This window comes from Arachis duranensis, chromosome 1 (assembly GCF_000817695.3).
Source record: "Arachis duranensis cultivar V14167 chromosome 1, aradu.V14167.gnm2.J7QH, whole genome shotgun sequence".
NCBI classification, from domain to species: domain Eukaryota; kingdom Viridiplantae; phylum Streptophyta; class Magnoliopsida; order Fabales; family Fabaceae; genus Arachis; species Arachis duranensis.
In genome coordinates, this window is record NC_029772.3 from 11,011,709 (window position 1) to 11,033,551 (window position 21,843).

The 21,843-nt window shown below is 39.8% G+C and overlaps 2 protein-coding genes across 6 annotated transcripts; one reads left to right on the plus strand and one right to left on the minus strand.

Annotated features, from left to right (window-relative positions):
• Positions 1 to 19: 19 nt before the first annotated feature.
• On the plus strand, positions 20 to 21,467 carry LOC127746576 (UPF0548 protein At2g17695-like). 4 transcript variants are annotated; one of them, XM_052260387.1, is made up of 5 exons: positions 19,590 to 19,729; positions 19,806 to 19,924; positions 20,048 to 20,224; positions 20,532 to 20,727; positions 21,023 to 21,362. In XM_052260387.1, exons 2-5 carry the CDS (start codon positions 19,866 to 19,868, stop codon positions 21,209 to 21,211), a joined length of 621 nt encoding a protein of 206 aa, XP_052116347.1. In that variant the 5' UTR covers positions 19,590 to 19,729; positions 19,806 to 19,865; the 3' UTR covers positions 21,212 to 21,362. The 4 variants fall into 4 exon arrangements, with proteins under 4 accessions (XP_052116350.1, XP_052116347.1, XP_052116337.1 ...); XM_052260377.1 differs by having other exon boundaries at positions 19,851 to 19,924; XM_052260382.1 differs by having other exon boundaries at positions 19,863 to 19,924; positions 21,023 to 21,361.
• On the minus strand, positions 14,723 to 18,689 carry LOC107476165 (RINT1-like protein MAG2). Of its 2 annotated transcripts, none has more exons than XM_016095931.3 (5): positions 18,465 to 18,689; positions 17,333 to 17,666; positions 17,131 to 17,232; positions 16,783 to 16,883; positions 14,723 to 16,697 (listed from the first exon to the last, which is right to left on the minus strand). In XM_016095931.3, the coding sequence occupies exons 2-5, from the start codon at positions 17,592 to 17,594 to the stop codon at positions 14,817 to 14,819; spliced, it is 2,346 nt and encodes a 781-aa protein (XP_015951417.1). In that variant the 5' UTR covers positions 17,595 to 17,666; positions 18,465 to 18,689; the 3' UTR covers positions 14,723 to 14,816. The 2 variants fall into 2 exon arrangements, with proteins under 2 accessions (XP_015951417.1, XP_015951410.1); XM_016095924.3 differs by lacking the exon at positions 18,465 to 18,689 and adding an exon at positions 18,310 to 18,458.
• Positions 21,468 to 21,843: the final 376 nt, after the last annotated feature.

Below are 21,843 nucleotides of genomic sequence, written 5' to 3' on the forward strand. Positions count from 1 at the left end.
CTAGTGTTACTTTGCTTCATGCTCTACACGCCAATGACATGTTTGTTAAATTGCCTAACAGAAAATGGTGTTCTTGAGCTGGGGTCGACCATCTCCACAAGACCAAAAGGCTTGCATAAAAAAGTAAACAACATCTCTTAAAGGAGAACGTTTAACTTTTAACCCATTTTCAGGTCCATTTTTTCACTGATTATATCTAATATATGTGTTGTGTGTGTATATTTACAAGTACCACATTCTTAACAGGTCAGGTACTTTCAACTATGATATTAAATATAAAGGGGCTACTGCTAAATCATTGTCTTCCCTTGAACAAGATGAAGGGTTGTCCAAAGATGGGTTTTTACTTAACAACAAACGAGTTCTGTTAGGTTCTGGTGTTGAGACTTTTGAGAAGAGCAAGGCTGCCCTCAAAAGTTGGAGGTATTTTTACATGTGTATGTCCGTGTGCGCGCCATGGTTTTAAATTGGGTGATTATTCACATGAAGTTGTTTTTATCTGAAGATGATAGTTGAGAACCGTTAGAGTTAGAGGTATTGTTACATATATGCGTGTGCGCGTGATAGTGTCTGTGTTGTTAGACTGTTATGTTGTGCCTCATATGAAGTAGTCAGGAGTTGGCTATCTAACAAAACTGTTTAATTATTTATTAGTGTGTGTATGCACTATTCTTTTGGCTGTATGTATGAACATAGTATCTTATGCGTAACTATGCTGTGAACATCATTTTGCACATTTTATGTATGTATAATTCTTTCGCATTACTTTTTTTAGAAGGAAACTATTAGGGATTTGGGTATTATGGGGTGATCAAAGTCTCACATCGAGTTGTATGGGATGTTTGATGTATATAAGGAGAGTGGTTCTTCCCCCTTAACAACTAGCTTTTAAGGTGTGATTTCCCACTTTCCTTAGATACCTAACAATGGTATTAGAGCGTGGTTGTCGGTGCCATAGAAAGGGCTATCTATAGGCTGGATTAAGGTGAATACCGAATACTGATAAACCGTAGCAAATTGGCTACCATTGGGTCAGTGTCGATAAAGTGAAGCCGCCGTGGACGTCGGCTCTCCAGGGCCGACATACTCCTCAGTCAAGGCTGCTGGTAGGGGTTGAACCTGAGTGCTGGAGTTTACACATTTCTTCAACAAGGAGACATGAAAAATTGGATGCACTCTTGCATTGGGGGGAAGCTTCAGCTTATAAGCAACTTGTCCAATTTTCTCTAGAATTTCATAGGGACCATAGAATCTAGTACTCAGCTTTTGGTTTACTCTCCGGGCCAGTGTCTTCATCCGGTAGGGTTGCAGCTTGAGATATACATCTTCCCCTGGTTCAAAAACCACTTCTCGCCTTTTACGATTTGCATATGTTTTCATCCGGTTCTGCGCCCTTTCTAGCTGGAACCGCAGCTCGTCCAGCATCTGATTGCGTTCCCCCATTAGAACTCTAACTTCCTCAACCGCAGCCTCTCCCCCTCCTCTCAACAACACAGGAGGTTCTCTCCCATAGAGTGCCTTAAATGGAGTCATTTTGATGGAGCCATGATAATTGGTATTATACCAATATTCAGCCCAACTCAACCAGCGAGACCACTGCGTTGGTTTGGAACCTGTGAAGCATTGAAGATAGGTCTCCACGCACTTGTTTACCGCTTCACTTTGACCATCAGTTTGCGGGTGATGGGCCAAACTCATTTTTAGCGCTGTGCCTGCTGCCTTAAAAATTTCAGACCAGAAAGCACTCATGAAGAGTCTATCTCGGTTAGAAACAATGGAACTTGGAAAACCATGAAGCCTCACAACCTCTTTCACGAACAGCTCAGCCACTTCTTTGGCTGTGTATGGGTGAGAAAGAGGAAAAAATGTGCATATTTGGTTAATCTATCCTCCACGATAAAGATAGTGTCTTTCCCAGTAGCTTTCGGAAGTCCACCAATGAAATCCATGAAAATATTCGACCAGACATTGGTCAGAATTGGAAGTGGTTGTAGTAGGCCGACCGGTGATAAAGTGGAGTGTTTGTTCCTCTGGCACACCTCACATTGCTTCACATATTCCATGATAGTCCCCTTCATTCCTTCCCAAAACAAAACTCCTGATATCCTCTTGTAGGTTCTAAAGAACCCGAAATGCCCTCCTATCTTCGAATCATGGAATTCTTGGAGGAATTTAGGAATCCACTTGGAATGCTTCGAAATGACTAACCGGCCATGGTACAGCAGCCTCCCATTGCACCATTCATACCCAGCTGCTGTTTCTCTCCCCTGAATCAAGTCTTGGATAATCCCTTGTAGCTTGGGATCTTGCTGGATTTCTTCCTCTATGCCTTCCCAATCTGCCGTGGACACTACTGAAACTGCTGCAAACTGAAATTTCCTGGAGAGTGCGTCAGCCACTCGGTTATCACTTCCCGCCTTGTATTTGATCTCAAAGTCGTACCCGAGCATATTAGTTATCCATTTTTGCTGTTCTTCTCCACCAATCCTCTGATCAAGCAAAAATTTGAGGGTTTTTTGATCCGTGTAAACCGTGAATCGCTGTGCTAAGAGGTAATGTCTCCACCTTTGGATGGCCAGCACGATGGCCATCAGCTCTCTCTCATAAACGGATTTGGCTTGGGCCCTCTCTGAGAGTTTCTGGCTCATAAATGCTATGGGTCTGCCCTCTTGTAACAGCACCGCCCCAATTCTTTTTCCAGAAGCATCGGTCTCTAAAGCAAATGGCTTGGAAAAAGATGGAATGGCTAATACCGGCACGGTCACCATAGCCTTCTTCAATTGTTCGAAGGCTGCCTGCGCGTCACTTCCCCATCGGAAACAGTCTTTCTTCAACAGCTACGTGAGAGGCCAGGCTATGGCCCCATAATTCTTCACAAACAGGCGGTAGTATCCGGTCAGCCCCAAAAAATTCCGCAATCCTTTTAAATCTTTCGGAATGGGCCAATCTACCATGTCTTGTATTTTCTGAGGGTCTGCAGCCACCCCTTCGTTGGAAATCACATGTCCCAAGTAATCAATCTTCTCTTGGGCGAATTTGCACTTCTTTTTTTTTTAGGAAGAGTTTATGGCTCCGGAGGACCATGAATATTTGTCGCAAGTGATCCCAATGATCTTCTAAACTGCTACTATAAACAAGAATATTGTCAAAAAATACCAGAATAAATTTTCTCAGGAAAGGCCTCAATACCTGGTTCATGAGTGCCTGAAAAGTGGAAGGGGGCGTTGGTAAGCCCAAAGGGCATCACCATGAACTCATAATGGCTTTCATGAGTCTGGAATGCTGTCTTGGGAATGTCCTCTTCTCGCATGCGAATCTGGTGGTATCCCGATTTAAGGTCGAGCTTCGGAAACACCCTTGCTTCTCCCACCTCATCCAACAGCTCTTTTATGATCGGAATGGGAAACTTGTCCGCCACCGTGATCCGGTTCAAGGCCCTGTAGTCTACGCAAAACCGCCACCCACCATCCTTCTTCTTGACTAAAATGACTGGACTCGAGAACAGGCGAGTGCTGGGCCTAATTATTCCCGAGCTCAATATCTTCTCTACTATTTTCTCAATCTCGGTCTTCTGGTAATGGGGATAATGGTATGGCCTAATGTGAGGAATTGCTGATCCCTCCTTCAAGATTATAGCATGATCTTGATCTCTCTTGGGAGGTAGTCCCTCCGGTGTGTTAAATAAGTCCCCAAAAGATTGCAGAATTGCTCAACATCTTCAAAAAAGGGTTCCGCAGTTGGGTTTCAATGGCTGCCATCACAGGGGTGATGACAAAACCTTCTTCTTGATTCTTTAGCGCTTGCAAGGTAGTCTTCCAATAGGCCTTATTTCTACTTAGTGAAGGATCTCCCTGCAAATAGAATTCCTTATCTCCTTGCTTCCAACTCAACGTTAATTCACTATAATCCCCCACAAATTTTCCCAAGTTGGCCAGCCATCCTGCTCCCATAACGACCTTTGAACAACCCAGTTTCATAACAAAAAACTCTGAATAATTAGAATTCCTTGAATAGTCACCTGCAGTTCCTCACAGCCCTCATGTCCCCTTTCTATGGCACCATTCCCTACCTCTACTCAAAATTCCCGTACTCTTTTCACTGGCAGGGACAGCCGCCTAACCACCTCGGTGGCTATGAAGTTTGCCGACGCTCCAGGGTCTATGAGCACCATCACTTCCTGGCCCAAAATCGCCCCTCTCACCTTGAAAGTTTTGTGTGTTGTCAATCCCCAAAAATTGTAGGAAGACAACTATAGTTCAACTCCTTTGGGTTCCTCCACTGGCAATTCCGACCTCTCATCCTCCTGCTCGGCTTCGTGGTCTTCTTCTTCTTCTTCTTCAATCAACAAAATCTTATAGTGTTTCATAGGAGAGACATGGGTCAGTCCCCACTTCTCTCCACAGTAGAAACATAAGCTTTTCCGTTGTCGCTCTACCCACTCCTCATCAGAGAGTCGCCGCGTTCCACTGCCTCTGGTCCCAGAGGATGACGCCGCACTGCCTCCCCCAACCGAGCTCGAGTTAGTGCTAGCTCGTGTGATCAAAGGGACCTGGTTGGTGTTGGGTCCCGGTTCCACTCTCATTCCGCTTCTGGATTCATGTAAGTTGGGTCGAGTCCAGTTAGGATTTTTTTTGAAATCCCATCTTGATAGATCCGGGTCCCCCCAACCCGCCTCCTTTGGATCTTTCTTCTCCTTTTCTGCATGTCGGGTTCACTCTGGAATCCTGCCAGGCACGGTTTCTCCACTCAATTGCCATGGCTCTATCCATCAACACCGGCAGATTATCAAAGCTTGCCACGTCCAATTCTGCCTGAATCTCCCTTCTAAGGCCGTTCACAAAAATACACATGAGGGTCTTTGCCCCAAGGTTTTGTAACACCCTAAATTTTATCCTATCGTGGAGGTCTTTAAAATAAGATACCACACTCGACAAAGAAGAAAAAGAATGACTTAATTGTTATGCAAGGGAGGAGGAGGTGCGCGTGAAGGGGAAAATGAGTAGCACTAAAACGTTCGGGTTTGAATAAATGTGAAAAAACATCTTAACCATGAGTACGGTTTAAAATGAAACACTTAGAGGAAATTATAACCCGAAAAGAAACTAATTACGTCCTAAACCAATCTCGTCGAAGAAGCTCCCATACTTGTATCCTATCCTATTCTTGATCAGGACCCTTCATTTATCCACGAATCGAGGTACCAGGGGCCTCCTTCCAACACCTTTCCGCGCAGTAAAGATCCGGTTCCGTTGGGTGGGGTGAACCGAAACTCGACGGGGTGCCGAAGTGGGGAAAGAAGGCACGTATTCCACCTTTGGACCTCCGCAAGGGTTCAACTCCTCCTTTGGGCCCTCCTCCATGGTGTCTTCCTTCTGGCCAGGGTTGTCGGATTCCTCTTCATCGGTTTCGGAGTCAGACTCGAGGTGTACCACCTTAGATGACCGTTTTTTAGATGCTGAAGCGTTCCTATCTAGGAAGGTTACGACGGCAGCTGGGGTCCTTCTTCCACGAACTTTCGACCTAAGTAGATAGTTTGGAGCACGGTAGTGGTGGTCGCAACTACCCACGCGTGCTTCGAGGGGTCATACTCAGAAGTTACCTTCGGGGGGCACCGCGTCGTCTCTATCCGTTGTGCCATGTCCCTCTGGAGACAGTATGGGAAAAGAAAGGGAGTGAGAACCTAACGTCTCAGTAGGAGTGCTATGCAACACCTCCATATCCATCTCCAGCCCACGTACGAGATTTTAAAAATTGAGGCGTATGATATGGCATGTAATATGCATCTTTCTTGTAGAATATGTGTGCAAAAGAGAAGGCATATAGGGAAAATAGAAGGATAACATCCTAAGTAACATCAACATAATCATACATAAATCTAAAAAAAAAAACTAAAAATCAAACTTTCATTCATGCTTTCTTCTTTCTTAACTTTTAACTTTTATGGAAGGTATTGAGCTCAAACCGGTATAAATGAGAGTCCCCTTCCCTTATCGAAGGTTCTTATCTCGAATGTCTTGGCGATCACCTTCCCTTACCGAAGGATCATCTCGATCGATCACCCTCCCTTACCGAGGGATCATCTCGATATCTTGTCTTTGGGGGTCACCTTCCCATCATTTCTTCAGTTCAATTTACAATCAAGGTTATTTAGACATACACAAAAAAAGAGTTATATCAACAAAGATATCTTATTATATAAAATTGATGGGAGTTCCCTTCCCTTACCGAAGGTTCCCAAAGGTTTGCCGATCACCTTCCCTTACCGAAGGATCATCTCGATTCGATCACCTTCCCTTACCGAAGGATCATTCCCTCAGTTTAATTAACAAGTAGGGTTATTTAGGCATATACAAGAATAGATCATGCAAGAGGAGAGACATATACCATGATAAAATAAGCATGTTGAATAAGACTTTATAAGAAAGTAGGTACTCTCGTCCCTAGAGGGGTATTAATAATATAAAATAAATGTACATTATAAAAGATAGAATAATTTAAATAGTTATAAGAGAGCATATACTCTTTAACTCAAGAAAATATTAATATTAATCTAATGGTATAAAAGGCAATATAATTTCATGTAAATAAATGGGGGATATTAATTAGTTGAAATAAAATAATTATAAAGAAACATGTACTCTTGACCCTAAGAAGATATTAATGATATAATGTATAAAATATAATCTAAGTGCATGTAGTAAGAAATGGGATATTTGAAATACTTTGATTAGATATTATAAGAAGCATGTACCATTGATCTTTAAATTAAAGGAGCAATAATAACATAATGATATAAGAGGTCATTTAGTTACACATAATAGAATAGGGTACCTTAAACAAGACACAAAAAGGAGCTTGTACTCTCAACATTAAAGGGATAATAATAATGTAACGGTATCAAAAGTCATGTAAGGGCACATAGTAAAATTAGGACATGTTAAATAATTAAATAAAACGTTAAAAGGGACATGAACTCTCAACATCAAAGGAACACTAATAATATAATGATATGAAAAAGTCATGTAAATGCATATAGTAAAAATTAGGGTATATTAAATAGTTAAACATGGTAAAAAGATATGTACTCTCAACATTAAATAAACGTTAATAATATAATGATATGAAAAGTCATGTAAGTGCACATGGTAAAATTAGGGTATATCAGATAATTAAATCAAACATGATAAAAAGGTATATACTAATGAATCAAGAGGTCATGAATGACAAAATAGATAAATATGATCAATATGGATAAGGGATGAGAACAAGGTATTTAATGCCATGTAACACATGAAAAGATAGTAATTATGCATGGATGGAAGGAAATAAACTAGAGCATACTACATGCCAACATAAGTAAGAAAGGCATAATTTCCTACTCTTTTTCTAACGCCTCTTTTATTGCTTATGAGCTTGCCTCTTGTGTTTGTACACGGAATATTTGCGTAGAGGGAGAAAGGGAAGGATTAGTGTTTGAGAAGAGTGATCTTCTACCTATGGGTGTACCCCTATTTATATACTTTCAGTGGTGAGGTGGTTGCGATAATTTTAAATTCAAAAAAAGGGCGGTTATTAGATTCCTATCCATAATTCAAAATTCTAAACCCATCTCCTAACTGACTTTCAAAATTCGAATTTGATTTTGTTTCTAGAATGGGTGAAGGGAGGTTGTTACAGGTTTCGTTGTGTCCTGGCCGCTGCTTCAAAATCTCTTTGGTACTGTGCGACGTCTCTGACTTGGCGCACCTCTAATAGCGGAGCCATTGGGTTAAGAGCTGCTTCGAGTTGGAACCTCTTTAGAAGGTCTTGCTTGAACCTCATCCAGGTATGAAAAGGAGTGTGTTCTTCCCACCATTCGAACCAGGTGAGGGCCTCCCCTTCCAAAGCCATTGTTGCAAAATACAGTCTTTGCGCCGGAACTACTCCGATTACCCTGAAGTAGCGTTCCATTCTCACCAACCAGCCATTCGGATCTTCCTCCGAGAATACCGGTAAGTCAAGCTTTCGAATTGGTTCGAATCTCCTCTGCCCTTTGTCTCCTGCACCGTTCCCTTCTACCCTCTCGTCCTCTTGCTCGTTCCTTCCACCGTCATTTCCTCCTCCGGTGTCGTTTGCACCAGCGCCTCCACCTTGGTGCTGTTGAGGTAGCCACTCCCTCATTTGTCTCAACATATTTGCTGAGAATGCCTCCAAGGATCGTTGTTGAGCTTCCTGTAACTCCTCAATCCGTTTCTCTACCGCATCCAACCTTGACTCCATAGCAGCTCATGTGGACACCATGCACAGAACACCCAGAACCGGTGCTCTGATACCAGTTGTTAAAACTGATACCAACAGAATGCTCCCACAGCACTCGGTAAAACAAAAACAAACTGAACAGGTTACCCTTTAGGCAAAATACTCTCAGCTGGAATTTATTGAATGGAAATGCAGAAATTACAATAGAATAGAGAAATGATAGCAGAGGAATTTTGAGAGTCCTCTTCTCTCCTAGCCTAGGCCTTTCCTAGTCTTTTCCTATCTCAATACCTATTTTGTTCCTTTTTTTATTGCCTTAGCCTCTCGAAATCTTTACAATCATGCAGTTCCCTGATTCTCCTCTGATTGATTCAATCAGTTATTGCTTCCTAAAATCATGCAGTCCCTGATTATTCTATAACTAATTCAATCAGTTATTGCTTCCTAAAATAAATCAGTTATTTAAATAAGTTATTTCTCACTTTCCTTTATTATTTCGTCTAGAATAATTATAAGGTAAAGGGATTATTATCTTCCTTTTTTAGCTGCCTGCACTGCATTCTCCTCAGGGTATGTAACAGAAACTTTAATTTTATTAAAAAAGAAAGACACAAGAGGCAGTGATCTTGGTATCTTGAGTTCTTGACAATACATACACATGAGAGTTAGTTACCTACATCCGATTTTCATCGTGCTAAAACGTTTGGCTATTAAATAGTTTTAGTAACAAATATATTTTAAAATATTTTTAATAATTATTAAATAATTTTTTAATTTTATTTATTAATTGATTATTTATACATTATCCTCTATTTTATAAATTATTATTTTGTTATTCATCATCTATCTTATTTTCACAATTCTATTGTTAACAATTTGATGTTCTATAAAATTCTATCTATAATCTATTTTTCAATTTTATTTTGATCTTGAAATTTTAATTTTATATTTTTCAATCTTAAGATTAATAATTTTATAATTTATTATCAATCTCTTTCTCAATTGCTAAATTCTATAATTATAATCGTTTATAAATTTTCTTTCACTGTGATTATCAATTTGTCGAATGATCATCGTTTATCAATTTACTTAAATAAATAGAATGGGAGATATCTTTACCTAAATGTGCAAAACTGTTTGTTGTTACGTGGATGTGCAAAACTCTATTAATATGTAATCCGTGGCAACCCATCACGGTTTCAAAACATGCATAAACCGTGGCAGGTCCCAGCGGTTTTGGGGCAAAATTTTTTGAGTGTAAACCTTGGTAGGTCACCACGGTTTATGAAGGAAATATGGCAAGCATAAACCGTGGAGAGTCACCACGGTTTATGAGGAAAGTTGGTTGCACATAAAATCCCTGTGGGTTACCACGGTTTTTGTAGGTTAAATAATGGCCAGAAAACCTGGTAGGTTTCCACGGTTTACTATGACGGGAAGTCTATATATATGTGGGTGATTCAAGCTCCATAAGAGATCATTCTCACAATGGCTAGTGAGGAAGATAGTTTTCTTACCCTGGTGCATTGCTCTGAGAAAATAAAAAAAAAAGCAAAAGCCAAGGTGTGAAGTTCACCGACAGAGAACCACTAAGTATTTTTATCAGTTCGTCGATGAGTTTGTCAGATTTGAAGAACAGCATCTTGGAGAAGCTTGGCGTGTTGGGTAGCAAGTGGGTGAAGAAACTATTCTACAAGATTCTCATGGCGGTTGTCTCGACCGGTGTTCAGTATGAAACCTTTGCGGTTAAGGCTGATGAAGATATTAGGGTGAGTTTTCCGGAGATCAGAATCCATAAGTTGTTCGCAAAGTTGGAGGTTGGTGTCGATAGTTCTGGGGCATCCGCTCCAGTTCCTTGCCCAGCTTCCGCGGGTGGTGCATCTAGTTCGATGCCTGCGGTCAGACCGTATCTTCTGTCGGTTCAATCACCTTCGTTTGCGGCTGATTTAGACCGAACGGAGGTTGTTGGTTCTGTACCTTTGGAGAATGCAACAGTCATTGAGCCTCCCAACGTTGTGGGCACCGGTGGTGGCCTCGTACCTTATATCGAAGACTTTGGTGGACCTGATCAAGTAGAGAATGCAATGCGTGACGATGAGTCTGACCAGGAGTCTGTTCATATCGATGGTGACAGCGACGATGACACAGGTGGCGATCCACATGCGCAGCATCGGCCTTCAAGTTCTGGTTCTCATCTGTACCCTCCACACTTCTCCACACTAAACTTGGAAGCTCTTGGTCAACAGGAAGACAGTGGTAACAGAGTGGGGAGATCTTCTACAGAATTTGAGATTGGGCAATCATTCCAGAGTAAAGATGAAGCTGTGCTGAGTGTAAAGGACTATAGCATCTGGCGAGGTGTTGAGTACAGAGTCATCGAATCGGATCATTTGAAGTATCATGGAAAATGCAAGGAATTCGGCAAAGGTTGTACTTGGTTGATTTGTGTAGCGCTTCGTGCACGAAAGGGGACTTGGGAGGTTAGGAGGTACAACGGGCCACACACATGCCTCGCAACTTCTGTTTCAAGTGATCACCGTCAGCTGGATTATCACGTTATATGTGCGAGGATTCTTCCTATGGTTAGGGCGGATGCTGCGGTTACGGTAAAGGTACTTCAACAAGCGACAGAAGCTGATTACGGTAAACTAACTAGCATGCTCAATACATAAACTGACTAGCATGATCAATACATAAACTAACAAAGTCCCTACCGGACAGGAACATATAACATAACTAATCAGAATCTTCAATGGTGTCACTGTCATCATCGTCGAACTGGCCAAGCAAGTGACCTCCGGTGCCACACAAAGGAGGACGCCTCACCCGCCTAGGTCTGTGATCTGCCGCTGGTGCTGAGGGGTGTGCGGGAACCGCGCTGAAAGCAGAGGCAGGTGTCCCTCCTAACGCAAACCATGGGTCAGACGGCGATACTGCCGGCTCGTTGAGGTCAACTGCCAACTGAGCCTGAACATCGTCACTCCGTGGCTGCTGAGCAGCAAACTGGGCATGCTCCTCAGGCATCTGTGGTCTATAATGGGTATCATCATCATCCCTAAGCATGTCAGCTATATCTCTGTAGAACTCGGACTCAGTAACAGGATCACCAATGTCCATCCCGACAGCCGCGGTAGTAAACTCAGCAAAACCATATGGGCTCACGTTCCCAAACAGCTGAGAGCTAGAACCCACGTCGAACGTCGGCTGATCCATAGCTGATGCTGATCCAACTACATCCTCAGCGGGCACGTGACCAGTGCCGTCCCCCTGCTCGGATGGTCCTCTGTCAGGCGCACCTCGACGGTTAGGCCGCGCAGGTGGCCGTCTGCCTCTACGTCGAGGAACACGGTAGTCCACTGCATCCCCAGCCTCAGCTCCAGGAACGTCCTGCTCCAAACGGTCGGCAAACTCCCTCCACTCGCGATCGGTGGTCCGGGTCCCTATACGGCGACGCCGATCGACTCGTCTGTTATCTGGTCTGTCATAAACATGCACTCTAGGAGGTGCCTGGAACGACCCTCTGTGACGCGCCTCCTCAGTCAACACAATCGGCATCGGATCCTGAAATGTTACATCTGGGGATAGGAACCTGTGCGCCACACGGCACCACAACTCCAGGTAATCTGCTGATGGACCGGGGTCGAGGACTTGATCGACCCATATGACTGACTGAAGCCTGTTCTCCCAAAGCTGGTGCCACTCCTGATAATATGTAGGAAACCACTGGTCCCCACCCCTACCATCCTTCGCATGTAGCCAATCTATGTTTAGAGCTCCATCTGGGAGATGCTGAACACCGCCGAACTGGGGTAGAACCCTATCGACCTGGTGCCACTCGATCGCAGCAAAATATATCAGGCTAGTGACGGTCGTCCATAGCCGTCGGTGCTCGTCAGCTAGTATCTCCGGATGAATAACAGCAGAAACATCAGCAGAAGAATAAGGCTCCCACACAAACTGCATAGAAACAGTATGAGTTTGATGAGGCAGTGACATGTAAGAAAAACTAGTACAACTATCAGTAATAAATAAATCACTCACATCGTGGACACGCAGTCGATCCAGTGCAAGGCGTGCGGAAACTAATCTCTGTGCCCCTGCATCGTTCCTCGGCACAAACTCGGCCCACCTACAATTTAAATTGAAATGATGTCAAAACAAACCATAACACATGCTGTTTTTACAATTTATGAACGGAAATTTTTAAACCATACCTGGAAGCAAGCGAAAACCCGAACCGGTCAAAACCAGTGGGCCTCAGAGTGGGAAATCTCCAGAAAATCCAAAACTGTAGTAGCTGTAGCGGCCCAGCCAAGTTAACGACGTTCCTGTTTGTACCACGACAAAGACACCTATACAACCAGGCTAGTGCAGCGGAGCCCCAGCTATATCTGCCCAAGTCGTCCAATGATGCCAAATAAGGCAACCAGCAAAGGTTTACCCTGTTTGCATTCTTGTCCGCAAACAGCTGAGACGACAACAGCATCAGGATATAAGCGCGTGCGTATACACGCACGGTCTCATCAGTAGCATCTGCAGGGAGAACCCGGAACCTCTCGTGGAACCATGTGTAGCACACTGTCATCTGCTTGACTTTACTCTGTGGAGGTAACTCCCCGAACAACTCCTGAAACCACACCCATGCTGGTCTACCGTGTTCCATCAGATTCTCAAACTCAGTCAAGCACCCACTAACGGGCACACCATCAATCGGCAAACCCAGCTGATACGCAACATCCTGTAAAGTAATGGTGCACTCACCAAACGGCATATGGAACGTGTGGGTCTCCGGACGCCACCGCTCAATAAATGCGCTAAGGAGAGACTCATCAACCCAGAACCACTGACTGTTTAGCCTAGCAAGATGATACAAGCCCGCAGTCTCCAGATACGGTATAATCCGGTCATGTAAGGGCATATTCTGCTGCTGCCTAACGGCGGTAATAACCCTACTAGGCTGCAAAACGTGGGTAACAAAATCCCTTAACATACAACCATTACAAACAACACCAAACATAATTTTCGTAAAAATTATTAGACTCGTCACATTAAATTCATTGATTCTCTTATTGTCTAATAAATAGTGAAGCTAAGAATACTATGCACTCATTACAACTAATTAACAATATAAATACAGAAAAAATTATCTTTCAATAAAATATTAATATTTATAATAAAATATTTTACAAAAATACTATTAACCACACTAAGAAGATAAATAAGCATAATAAAATATGCATTACTAACAATACCGATAATAATATTAACATTTGCGTAGACAATATTAATAAACGCCTCACATTCTGATTGACAATAACCATAATAATATCAATATTTATGTAAATAATATTAATCAGAATCACAATACAAATAAACATAATAAAATATTTTTACTAACAATATTCCTAATAATATCAATTGCTATATTAGAATTAATTTTAATAACAATAATAATAACAATAATAGTAACTAACCTCTTCCTCGATATATCCTGCCACGTGAGCGATGCCATTTAGTCGGTACAAGCGATCCTCATCCTCCATTGGCTCCACCACCCACTCCTCCTTCACACCTCCAAAGTTTTCCCAAATCCTCTCAACACTACAACAACTTCCTTTTTTTCCTTATGTCTCAAATGATCCGTCCTGCCTTCAGCGGATTACTTATATATGTACACACACATAAACCGCGGTGGGTTACCGGGTTTTATGTGCAACCAACTTTCCTCATAAACCGTGGTGATCTCCACGGTTTATGCTTGTCATATTTCCTTCATAAACCGTGGTGACCTACCACGGTTTACATTCAAAAATTTTTTCCCTTAAACCGCTGGGACCTACCATGGTTTATGCATGTTTTGAAACTGTGGTGGATTGCCACAGATTACATAGAAATGGAATTTTGCACATACACATAACAACAAACAGTTTTGCACATTCAGATAAAGAAATCTCTCATTCTATTTATTTAAGTAAATTGCCCTGAAAATCGCAATATGCAGCAAAACAATTGATTTTTCCATTGGAGTAATAGATTGGTCAGTGAATGGAAGTCCTTTTCCTTTTACACCATGCAAAAACGCAATCAATTTTTTCATTCAATTAATCAACTGGATAGAAAATGAAAATTCTTTTTTCTTTTGCAAGTTGCAGAAAAACAATCAATTTTTTTATTCAAGTAATCGATTGATTAAGTGAATAAAAATCTTTTTTTTTAACAACAATTTATTGTTTTATGAACAAAAATTAGTTTTTGTACAAGTCGGCCACTTTTATTACCTATCCAATTAATTGGCCGAAAAAAACAATTAATTATGTATCCTCAGAATCTATTCTTTTTATACAAACAACAACCAATTGATTGAAATTTTTTTCTAATTGATTAATTTTATACTAGACAAGTAATTTAGTGATTGCATGATATTTTTTAAATAATACTTCGTTCATCGTATGAGTTATTTTGTTTTAGTTGTTATATGACCTAGTTTACAGAATCAATTTTCTTTCAATGTCAGTTTTAACAATATGAGAATTTTTTTCAAAAAGTTTTAAAATATCATAAAGCAAAGCAAAAAAGCTTCAATTTGAGAACACCCTATTCTTCACAACCTTTTCTGCTTCGGTTACAGTCAGATGCCTGATCCCATTTTCCTTCAACCATCTCTTCCCCCCAGCAAGACATTCTTGCACTCGGTTTTCATTTAACTTCAACAACTTAAGACCTTCACTTGATTTTGGGAAAAAACCTTCTGGTCTCAAACACCAAGTCCTAAATACCCCAAATAAAACATCCATATCGCTGCTGAATCTTTCAACACCACCATTATGAAATTTTACACTACTTATAAGAATACCATTAAAAATCAATTGATCAATTCCAGCTGCCAAACTTCTCCATACCCCAACAAAATCCCTACTATTCAAAGCTTCTTCTACAACTGACATTTTGCTTTGCAAATAATCTAGGGCATCGATCAGTGTCTTGGACACAGTCCACCCTTCTTCAACCTTTTGCCATTGCCTCTTGTTCTTAATGTAATCTCGAGATCGAGCATCAAAACCTCTCAAAATAACTAGAGATATCCTTTCAACCCATTCTGTTCTAAAATCTTCCAACTTCTTGATCTCGTCATCCAAGATAACCCTACCAGAAACTTCGCCATTTCTATCTGCATTACTTGGCAACTCTGCTTTATCATCCAGATCCAGATCCATCTCAAGGAAAAAGACATCCTCAGACCATTCCCTTAATGCAGATTCAAAGTAATGGGCAGCATTGTTGGAAACTGCTACTTTAATTACAGCATCATCATCAGTTAAGGCAGTTAGTCCTTCAGCTTCTTGGCAACGGACAAGTATGGAATCAAAAAATTTTCTTATAATAGGTACACCTGCTAATCTGAGAAATTTGGACCTCAGAGTAACACTTGGTAATGATCTACATCGTTCAATAACAGCTGATAGATGGCGAAGAAATGCACTGGAAATTAGGGGAGACTTGAGATCATCAATACATGATGAGAGAACTGCAGCTTCAACTTTCTTTCTCCAATTATTCTCATCTTCAATCTCAGGTTTAAGCTTATCAAGGGCATCACCTAGCTCTATTTCTGCCCACAGGTCAAGCCAGTCTGGTCTATCACAAAATACAGACAGTGAAGAAATCCTCTGCAACATACCATTGCCATCAAAATATAGCAAAATTCCAGAACGCTCCACCAAAGACTTGATCTTTTTATCGAAAGCTATCATCAGGTCAATCAGATGCAGCCATGATATTCTAGCAGATGATTGAATACCTGTAACACTCTCCTCTTCTAGTTGACTAATATAACTAGGGAAAATTTCTTTTGCCAAGTATGTTGATAAGGAAGTAACCATTGCTGAAATCCATTCTTCTCTGCAACTATAGCCAACTACTTTTGCTTCATCAATCAAAGGCTGCAACATTTCATCCATTGAATCAACATAATCGCTTGTGATCTTATATACAAGCGTGAATATAAATTCTGGTTTATCAATCCATTTTGAGAAATGTCGCTGGGAAGCCAATGACAAGGGATTCGCAAGCTCTTCAATTACCCAAAGTGGTTGTAGCAGAGCAACCTCCCTATCATGGCCGTCAAGCTGCCTACATTTTCTTTGCCTTTGCAACTCTTGTAGGTTGCACAAAGCAAGAAAATTTCTAGAGTAATTGAGTCTAACATCTGCTTGCATACGCAGTAGAGGATTCAGTCCTTGATTTGCAGAAGCCAAAGAAGAAAGAGGTGGGGGCCATCCAAGGGAAGCAAGAAGTGCTCGATGATCAGCAATTGCCTGGGGTCTTAAGATAGCTAGAGCTCGATCTACTCTATGATCAGCTGCTGATAGAAGACGCTTCCACTGAGGTTGTGTCTTTGTAATTGAGGTCAATAGTCCTTCTGTTGTTTTTAGCGTGTTTATAGCAACCAGACGCATTTCCTGCAACATTTAGCAGACATCAACGATGTAATGATGCAATAGTTCCCAATGGATATTGGAGTCCATGATAAGAAAGATTTCTCACTTCTGAATTCTGACTAGAAGTCTTCCTCAGGTGTTTGTTCATGGTATGTGATACAGCATCTTCAATATCACCAATCAAAGTATCAAGTTTCAGTGCTGTTTCTGTAAGGAGCAGTATCAGAGTATTAATATACCAAAGAAAAGTTGCACTAGCAGTATACTGAAATAAGCAGCATTATTCAACAAGTATGACCAGTATGATATCTAAGAAGTCAGCCTAAGCAAACCAACATATATTTGAGAACCACAAATCCATTTCACAAAAGTAACCACAACACAAGTATTCCATCCAATTCATGCTCTTCTGACAGTGATAATTGAAAATCAAAAAATAATAATGATAACCAACCTGCATAAACACGAACATTCTCCAACCTCGCAACTTCCTTCGCCAAAGCTGCAAGTTCCTCTCTGAAACCCTTGCCATCACCCTCTTCGCCGCTTCCTCCATCTCCACCCAACAACAAACCAATTCAATTTCGAAAAATCCAAAACACCACAAAAACCCTACAGTTAAACCCAAATAAAAGAGAAAGATCAATGGAACGAACCTGGCACGGCGTTGGAAGAGCAAGTGGAGACAAGGGCACTGAGGCGGTCGTTGACGTCGCCCGAGAGCGAAGTGTAAGCTGAGAGACCCGCTCCGAGTCGGCGAGTGGACTCGTTCAGAGACTGATCCAACTCGGAGCACTGAGTCTGTAGCTCGGCGACGAGAGTCGAAGCTTCGGAGAGGGCATCTTTGGTGTGGAACTTGCCATCGAGGAAGGAGAGTGCGGAGGGAGAGAGGTGAGACGGTGCAGGCAGCGAGTCCATGAACAATGAAATCTCGAAGGTTCTAGAAGTTTCTTCGCGTGCAGTTGTTCTTCGCGTTCAATTCATCTATTTCTTTATTAAAAACAAAGATGACAAAATTTATTTCTTCTCTAATAATAGACCGATTATAATGAACAAATAGAAGTTCTGACAAACTTTTAACAAAATTTTCATTATAATTTCAATAAAGATTAACAAGGTTTTCAGCTCATCACAATTTTAGCAAGATTTCAGCACAATTTTAATAAAAAATTAATAATTTTTTTCCAAAAATTAACCCAGAAAAGAAGCACAGCAGTGAACTAATCATTCAATTATTTAATCAACATCAAGAATACACAGTTCAGAACAGGACAGGAGCATAGCTAACCATTCAATGATTCAAGTTATGGAAAGGAAAGAAAAGCTCTAAGATGGTTCAATCATCGCTAACAACCAGATATGCGTTCAATCTTGCCAGAATCAAGCAACAATTCAGCAATCATCAACCACAATTTCAGATCCAAAATCAGCAACAACAAACATTATATGATTGCAAATTAGTAATTACAATGGAGCAGCAACACAAATTCGGCAACAACAGAACCAACTGCAACAACTAAAAAATTTCATGCCAAAATTCAAAAATCAGAGATGCAGTAGAAGAAGTAATAGAACTGCACGTTGAGAGTTTAGATCTAAGGAATTCAATTGAGCAAAACGCAAACTCGCTCACTGTGGATCTGTTGCGCACGGCGGAGAGGAATCAGACACTTTGAGATTTCAGATTTGAGACTTTGAGGAGAGGAATCAGAGGATTGAGGCTACTGTTTTTCGAACAAAGCATCAACATAATTAAAAAAAAAGGAAGATCAGTGTCACTGAGCTGACCTTCGGCGAGCAGAGGGAAAACGAGAAAGACGGCAAGCAAAGGGCAGACGAAGACGGCGGCGATGAGACGAAGACGACGGCTACCACGACACGAAGCTGAGCGAGGGCTTTCTTTCTTTTTCTTTACTTTTTTTGAACTCTTCGTTTAGTTTAAACCGGTCGGTCCCGGTTCAGATTCGACCATCCGGTTCTCATCCAAATCGGCAGTTTGTTTCCGATTCACATCTGAGCGGTTTTTGCATATGAACCAAACCGTTATAAATACCAGTTGGCAGTTGGACTGATAAATTACACTGATTTAATTTCTAACTTTTTAATTGTTACAATTGGTTTTCTAGATTTAAAAAATGCATCAATATAAATTTTTTGTATATTTTTCGTGTCAATCTCAATGTCTGACGTGGCTCAAACTTTTCCATGACATATTAAAATGACGTCGTATGTGTTTTGGTACTAAAGAATGCATTAGATAGCGTTGTTTGAGGGTTTGAACAATTAATATTATTAAAAAAAGGAGAGGTATAACGTTTTAATATTATTTAAACTCTAAAACAATGTCGTTTAATGTTTTTTTAGCTCCAAAATGCGTATAATGTCATTTTAATATGTTCAACATGCCTAAGGGCTTGTTTGGGTGAGCTTTTAAGAAAAGACATTTTTTGAGTTGTCTTTTTTTAAAAGATCTTATAGAGAAGTAAAAGTAATTTTATTTTTGGATATCTCATATAAAAAGATCTTTTTATCTATCAATTATATTTGGGTATAACAATATAAAAGTATTTTTTTATTTATTTATTACATGAAAAATATCTTTTTAAAAAAAAAAGATCTTTTAAAAAAAGATGTAAATTACAGCTTCTCAAAAAGATCTTTTTTTATTTTACTAGTGCTTTTACTTTTACTACTAAAAATTTGTCAAACACATTAAAAAATAAAAAATCTTTTTTAACAAAATAATAACGCCCAAACATGCACTAAGACTTGAATCACATTACTAACAATATGTCGGACAATATACAAGGATTACATTAATACATTTTTTTCAATCTGGATAACGAAAGTAGGGTTTAAGTCCAACAAATGAACTTCCACTCACATAGAATGTATCCTATAATAACAGAGCCACTTGCCCACTCATATCATTGTCGTGCTTTAGCCCCGGCTATTCTACTAGTAATATATACTTATCACTATCGATATTTGACTCAGACACAATTCCTTAGATATCTCAAATCTCTCGGGGACTATATATATTTTTAGCATAAGTTAGTATTTATCATTTGCCATTAAATATACTTTATATTATGTTTAATTTTATAATTTTCTTTTTGTTTTTTCTAGTGTTACTTTGCTTCATGCTCTACACGCCTATGACATGTTTGTTAGATTGCCTAACAGAAAATGGTGTTCTTGAGCTGGGGTCGACCATCTCCACAAGACCAAAAGGCTTGCATCAAAAAGTAAATAATCTCTCTTAAAGGAGAACGTTTAACTTTTAACCCATTTTCAGGTCCATTTTTTCACTGATTATATCTAATATATGTGTTGTGTGTGTATATTTACAAGTACCACCTTCTTAACAGGTCAGGTACTTTCAACTATGATATTAAATATAAAGGGGCTACTGCTAAATCATTGTCTTCCCTTGAACAAAATGAAGGGTTGTCCAAAGATGGGTTTTTACTTAACAACAAACGAGTTCTGTTAGGTTCTGGTGTTGAGACTTTTGAGAAGAGCAAGGCTGCCCTCAAAAGTTGGAGGTATTTTTACATGTGTATGTGCGTGTGTGCGAGCCATTGTTTTAAATTGGGTGACTACTCACATGAAGTTGCCTTTATGCGAAGATGATAGTTGAGAACCGTTAGATGACAATTTAGTTAAACATGTTAAATCATCTAACCGTTCTCGCCTATTGTAACACGAAAGATAACTTCATCTGAGTGGTTCTCTTTAAAACCATGATATATGCTCTAGCTCGATCATTGATCATCATGTTTTCTTCATTTTGTGGTGTATGAATGAATGTACATAGTGATTTTTCTTAATGTGAGGTAAAATTGATTGTAGTCATTTGGGGTTGGATTGGGCATTTGTTGATCCAAAGACAACAATTAAAGAAGGAGAGAAGTTTTGTGTTTGTGTGAAGGAGTTGCTGCCATGGGTGATGATGCCTCTTCAGGTTGTGTATGTTAATGAAAGTAGAAAGAGAAAAGGTGTAGCATCCTTTGGTTTTGGAAGTGGAACTCTTCATGGTCACTTACTGGTTGGTGCTTTTTCTATTTTCCTCATCAGTAGATTTATTTATGCATCTGTTTGGTGAAACAATAAGGTTAAAGCTTTCTTGTACTCTTCATTATTCGTTTTTCACCATAAGGTTACCTATTTATGCTTTTTCAAGTCAAAATTGTCATTATACCACTTTATATGGATATATATTTAACTCGTCTATACGATTATTTTGTCTTACACCTAAATTCAAAGTTTAAATTGTTAAATAGAAATGCATAAATAGTTATACATATAACACGTTTCAACCGATAAATTTGTGGCGACTACAGGCAGGAGAAGAGCGATTCTCGGTGGAGATAGACGAGAAGAATGAAGTGTGGTATGAAGTACTTTCTTTCTCGAAGCCTGCACATGCCTTATCAGTTCTTGCACTCCCATATGTCAAGCTTAGACAAAATTATTTTGCTCATGAATCTGCCAAACTAATGCAGAACCATGTTACTACTACTTCAAAATAGTCGCAACTATTAACATCACACAAAGGGATTTGAAAGTTTTGACATACATTTTATTGCTGGAAATCCATCAGAGAAATTGATTACATTATGATTCCATGGATTCTTAAACTTGGGATCAAAATTATTGTTGATAGCAATGAAATGATGGTTTCAATAAAAGCAATGGAAACTCTAAACAAATTTTCACTATACTAGATGAATTATTTCATTTCTTTCTACTTACAACTATGTTGCACAGAAAATAAAAACAAATTCTGATAATTAAGTTAGAAACTCAGCTTTTATTGATTTCCTGAACATCTCATTTGATGTTTAGAACTGAGAAACGTGTAGAATTGAAATTAAGATTTCATAAATTAAAAAAAAAAACTAAAATGAATGCTTCCTTATTCCTATTGTATAAATGATCAATTCATGACATTAAGTGATTCTCTTTTTATTAATTAATAAATTATTTATTAAAATAAATAATAATAATTTGTTTTTAAAAAAATAGTACAACGAATTTCCTAAATTTTGATTCATATGTCACAAAGTTAAATTTCACCGTTGTTTTTAATGGTTATTAAGGCATACGTAATCACATTTCTTAATAATTTCTGACCGAGTTATCGCAGAGGATAATATTGTTT

Coding starts and splice junctions, on each gene's coding strand:
- LOC107476165 (XM_016095931.3), bottom strand. CDS start 17,594: ATGGACTCGCTGCCTGCACCGTCTCACCTCTCTCCCTCCGCACTCTCC. Junction 16,884..17,130: donor GAATGTTCGTGTTTATGCAG/GTTGGTTATCAT, acceptor TGCTCCTTACAG/AAACAGCACTGAAACTTGAT. Junction 16,698..16,782: donor CTTCTAGTCAGAATTCAGAA/GTGAGAAATCTT, acceptor TAAATGTTGCAG/GAAATGCGTCTGGTTGCTAT.
- LOC127746576 (XM_052260390.1), top strand. CDS start 65: ATGGTGTTCTTGAGCTGGGGTCGACCATCTCCACAAGACCAAAAGGCT. Junction 124..246: donor CAAAAGGCTTGCATAAAAAA/GTAAACAACATC, acceptor CATTCTTAACAG/GTCAGGTACTTTCAACTATG. Junction 424..20,531: donor GCTGCCCTCAAAAGTTGGAG/GTATTTTTACAT, acceptor AATTGATTGTAG/TCATTTGGGGTTGGATTGGG.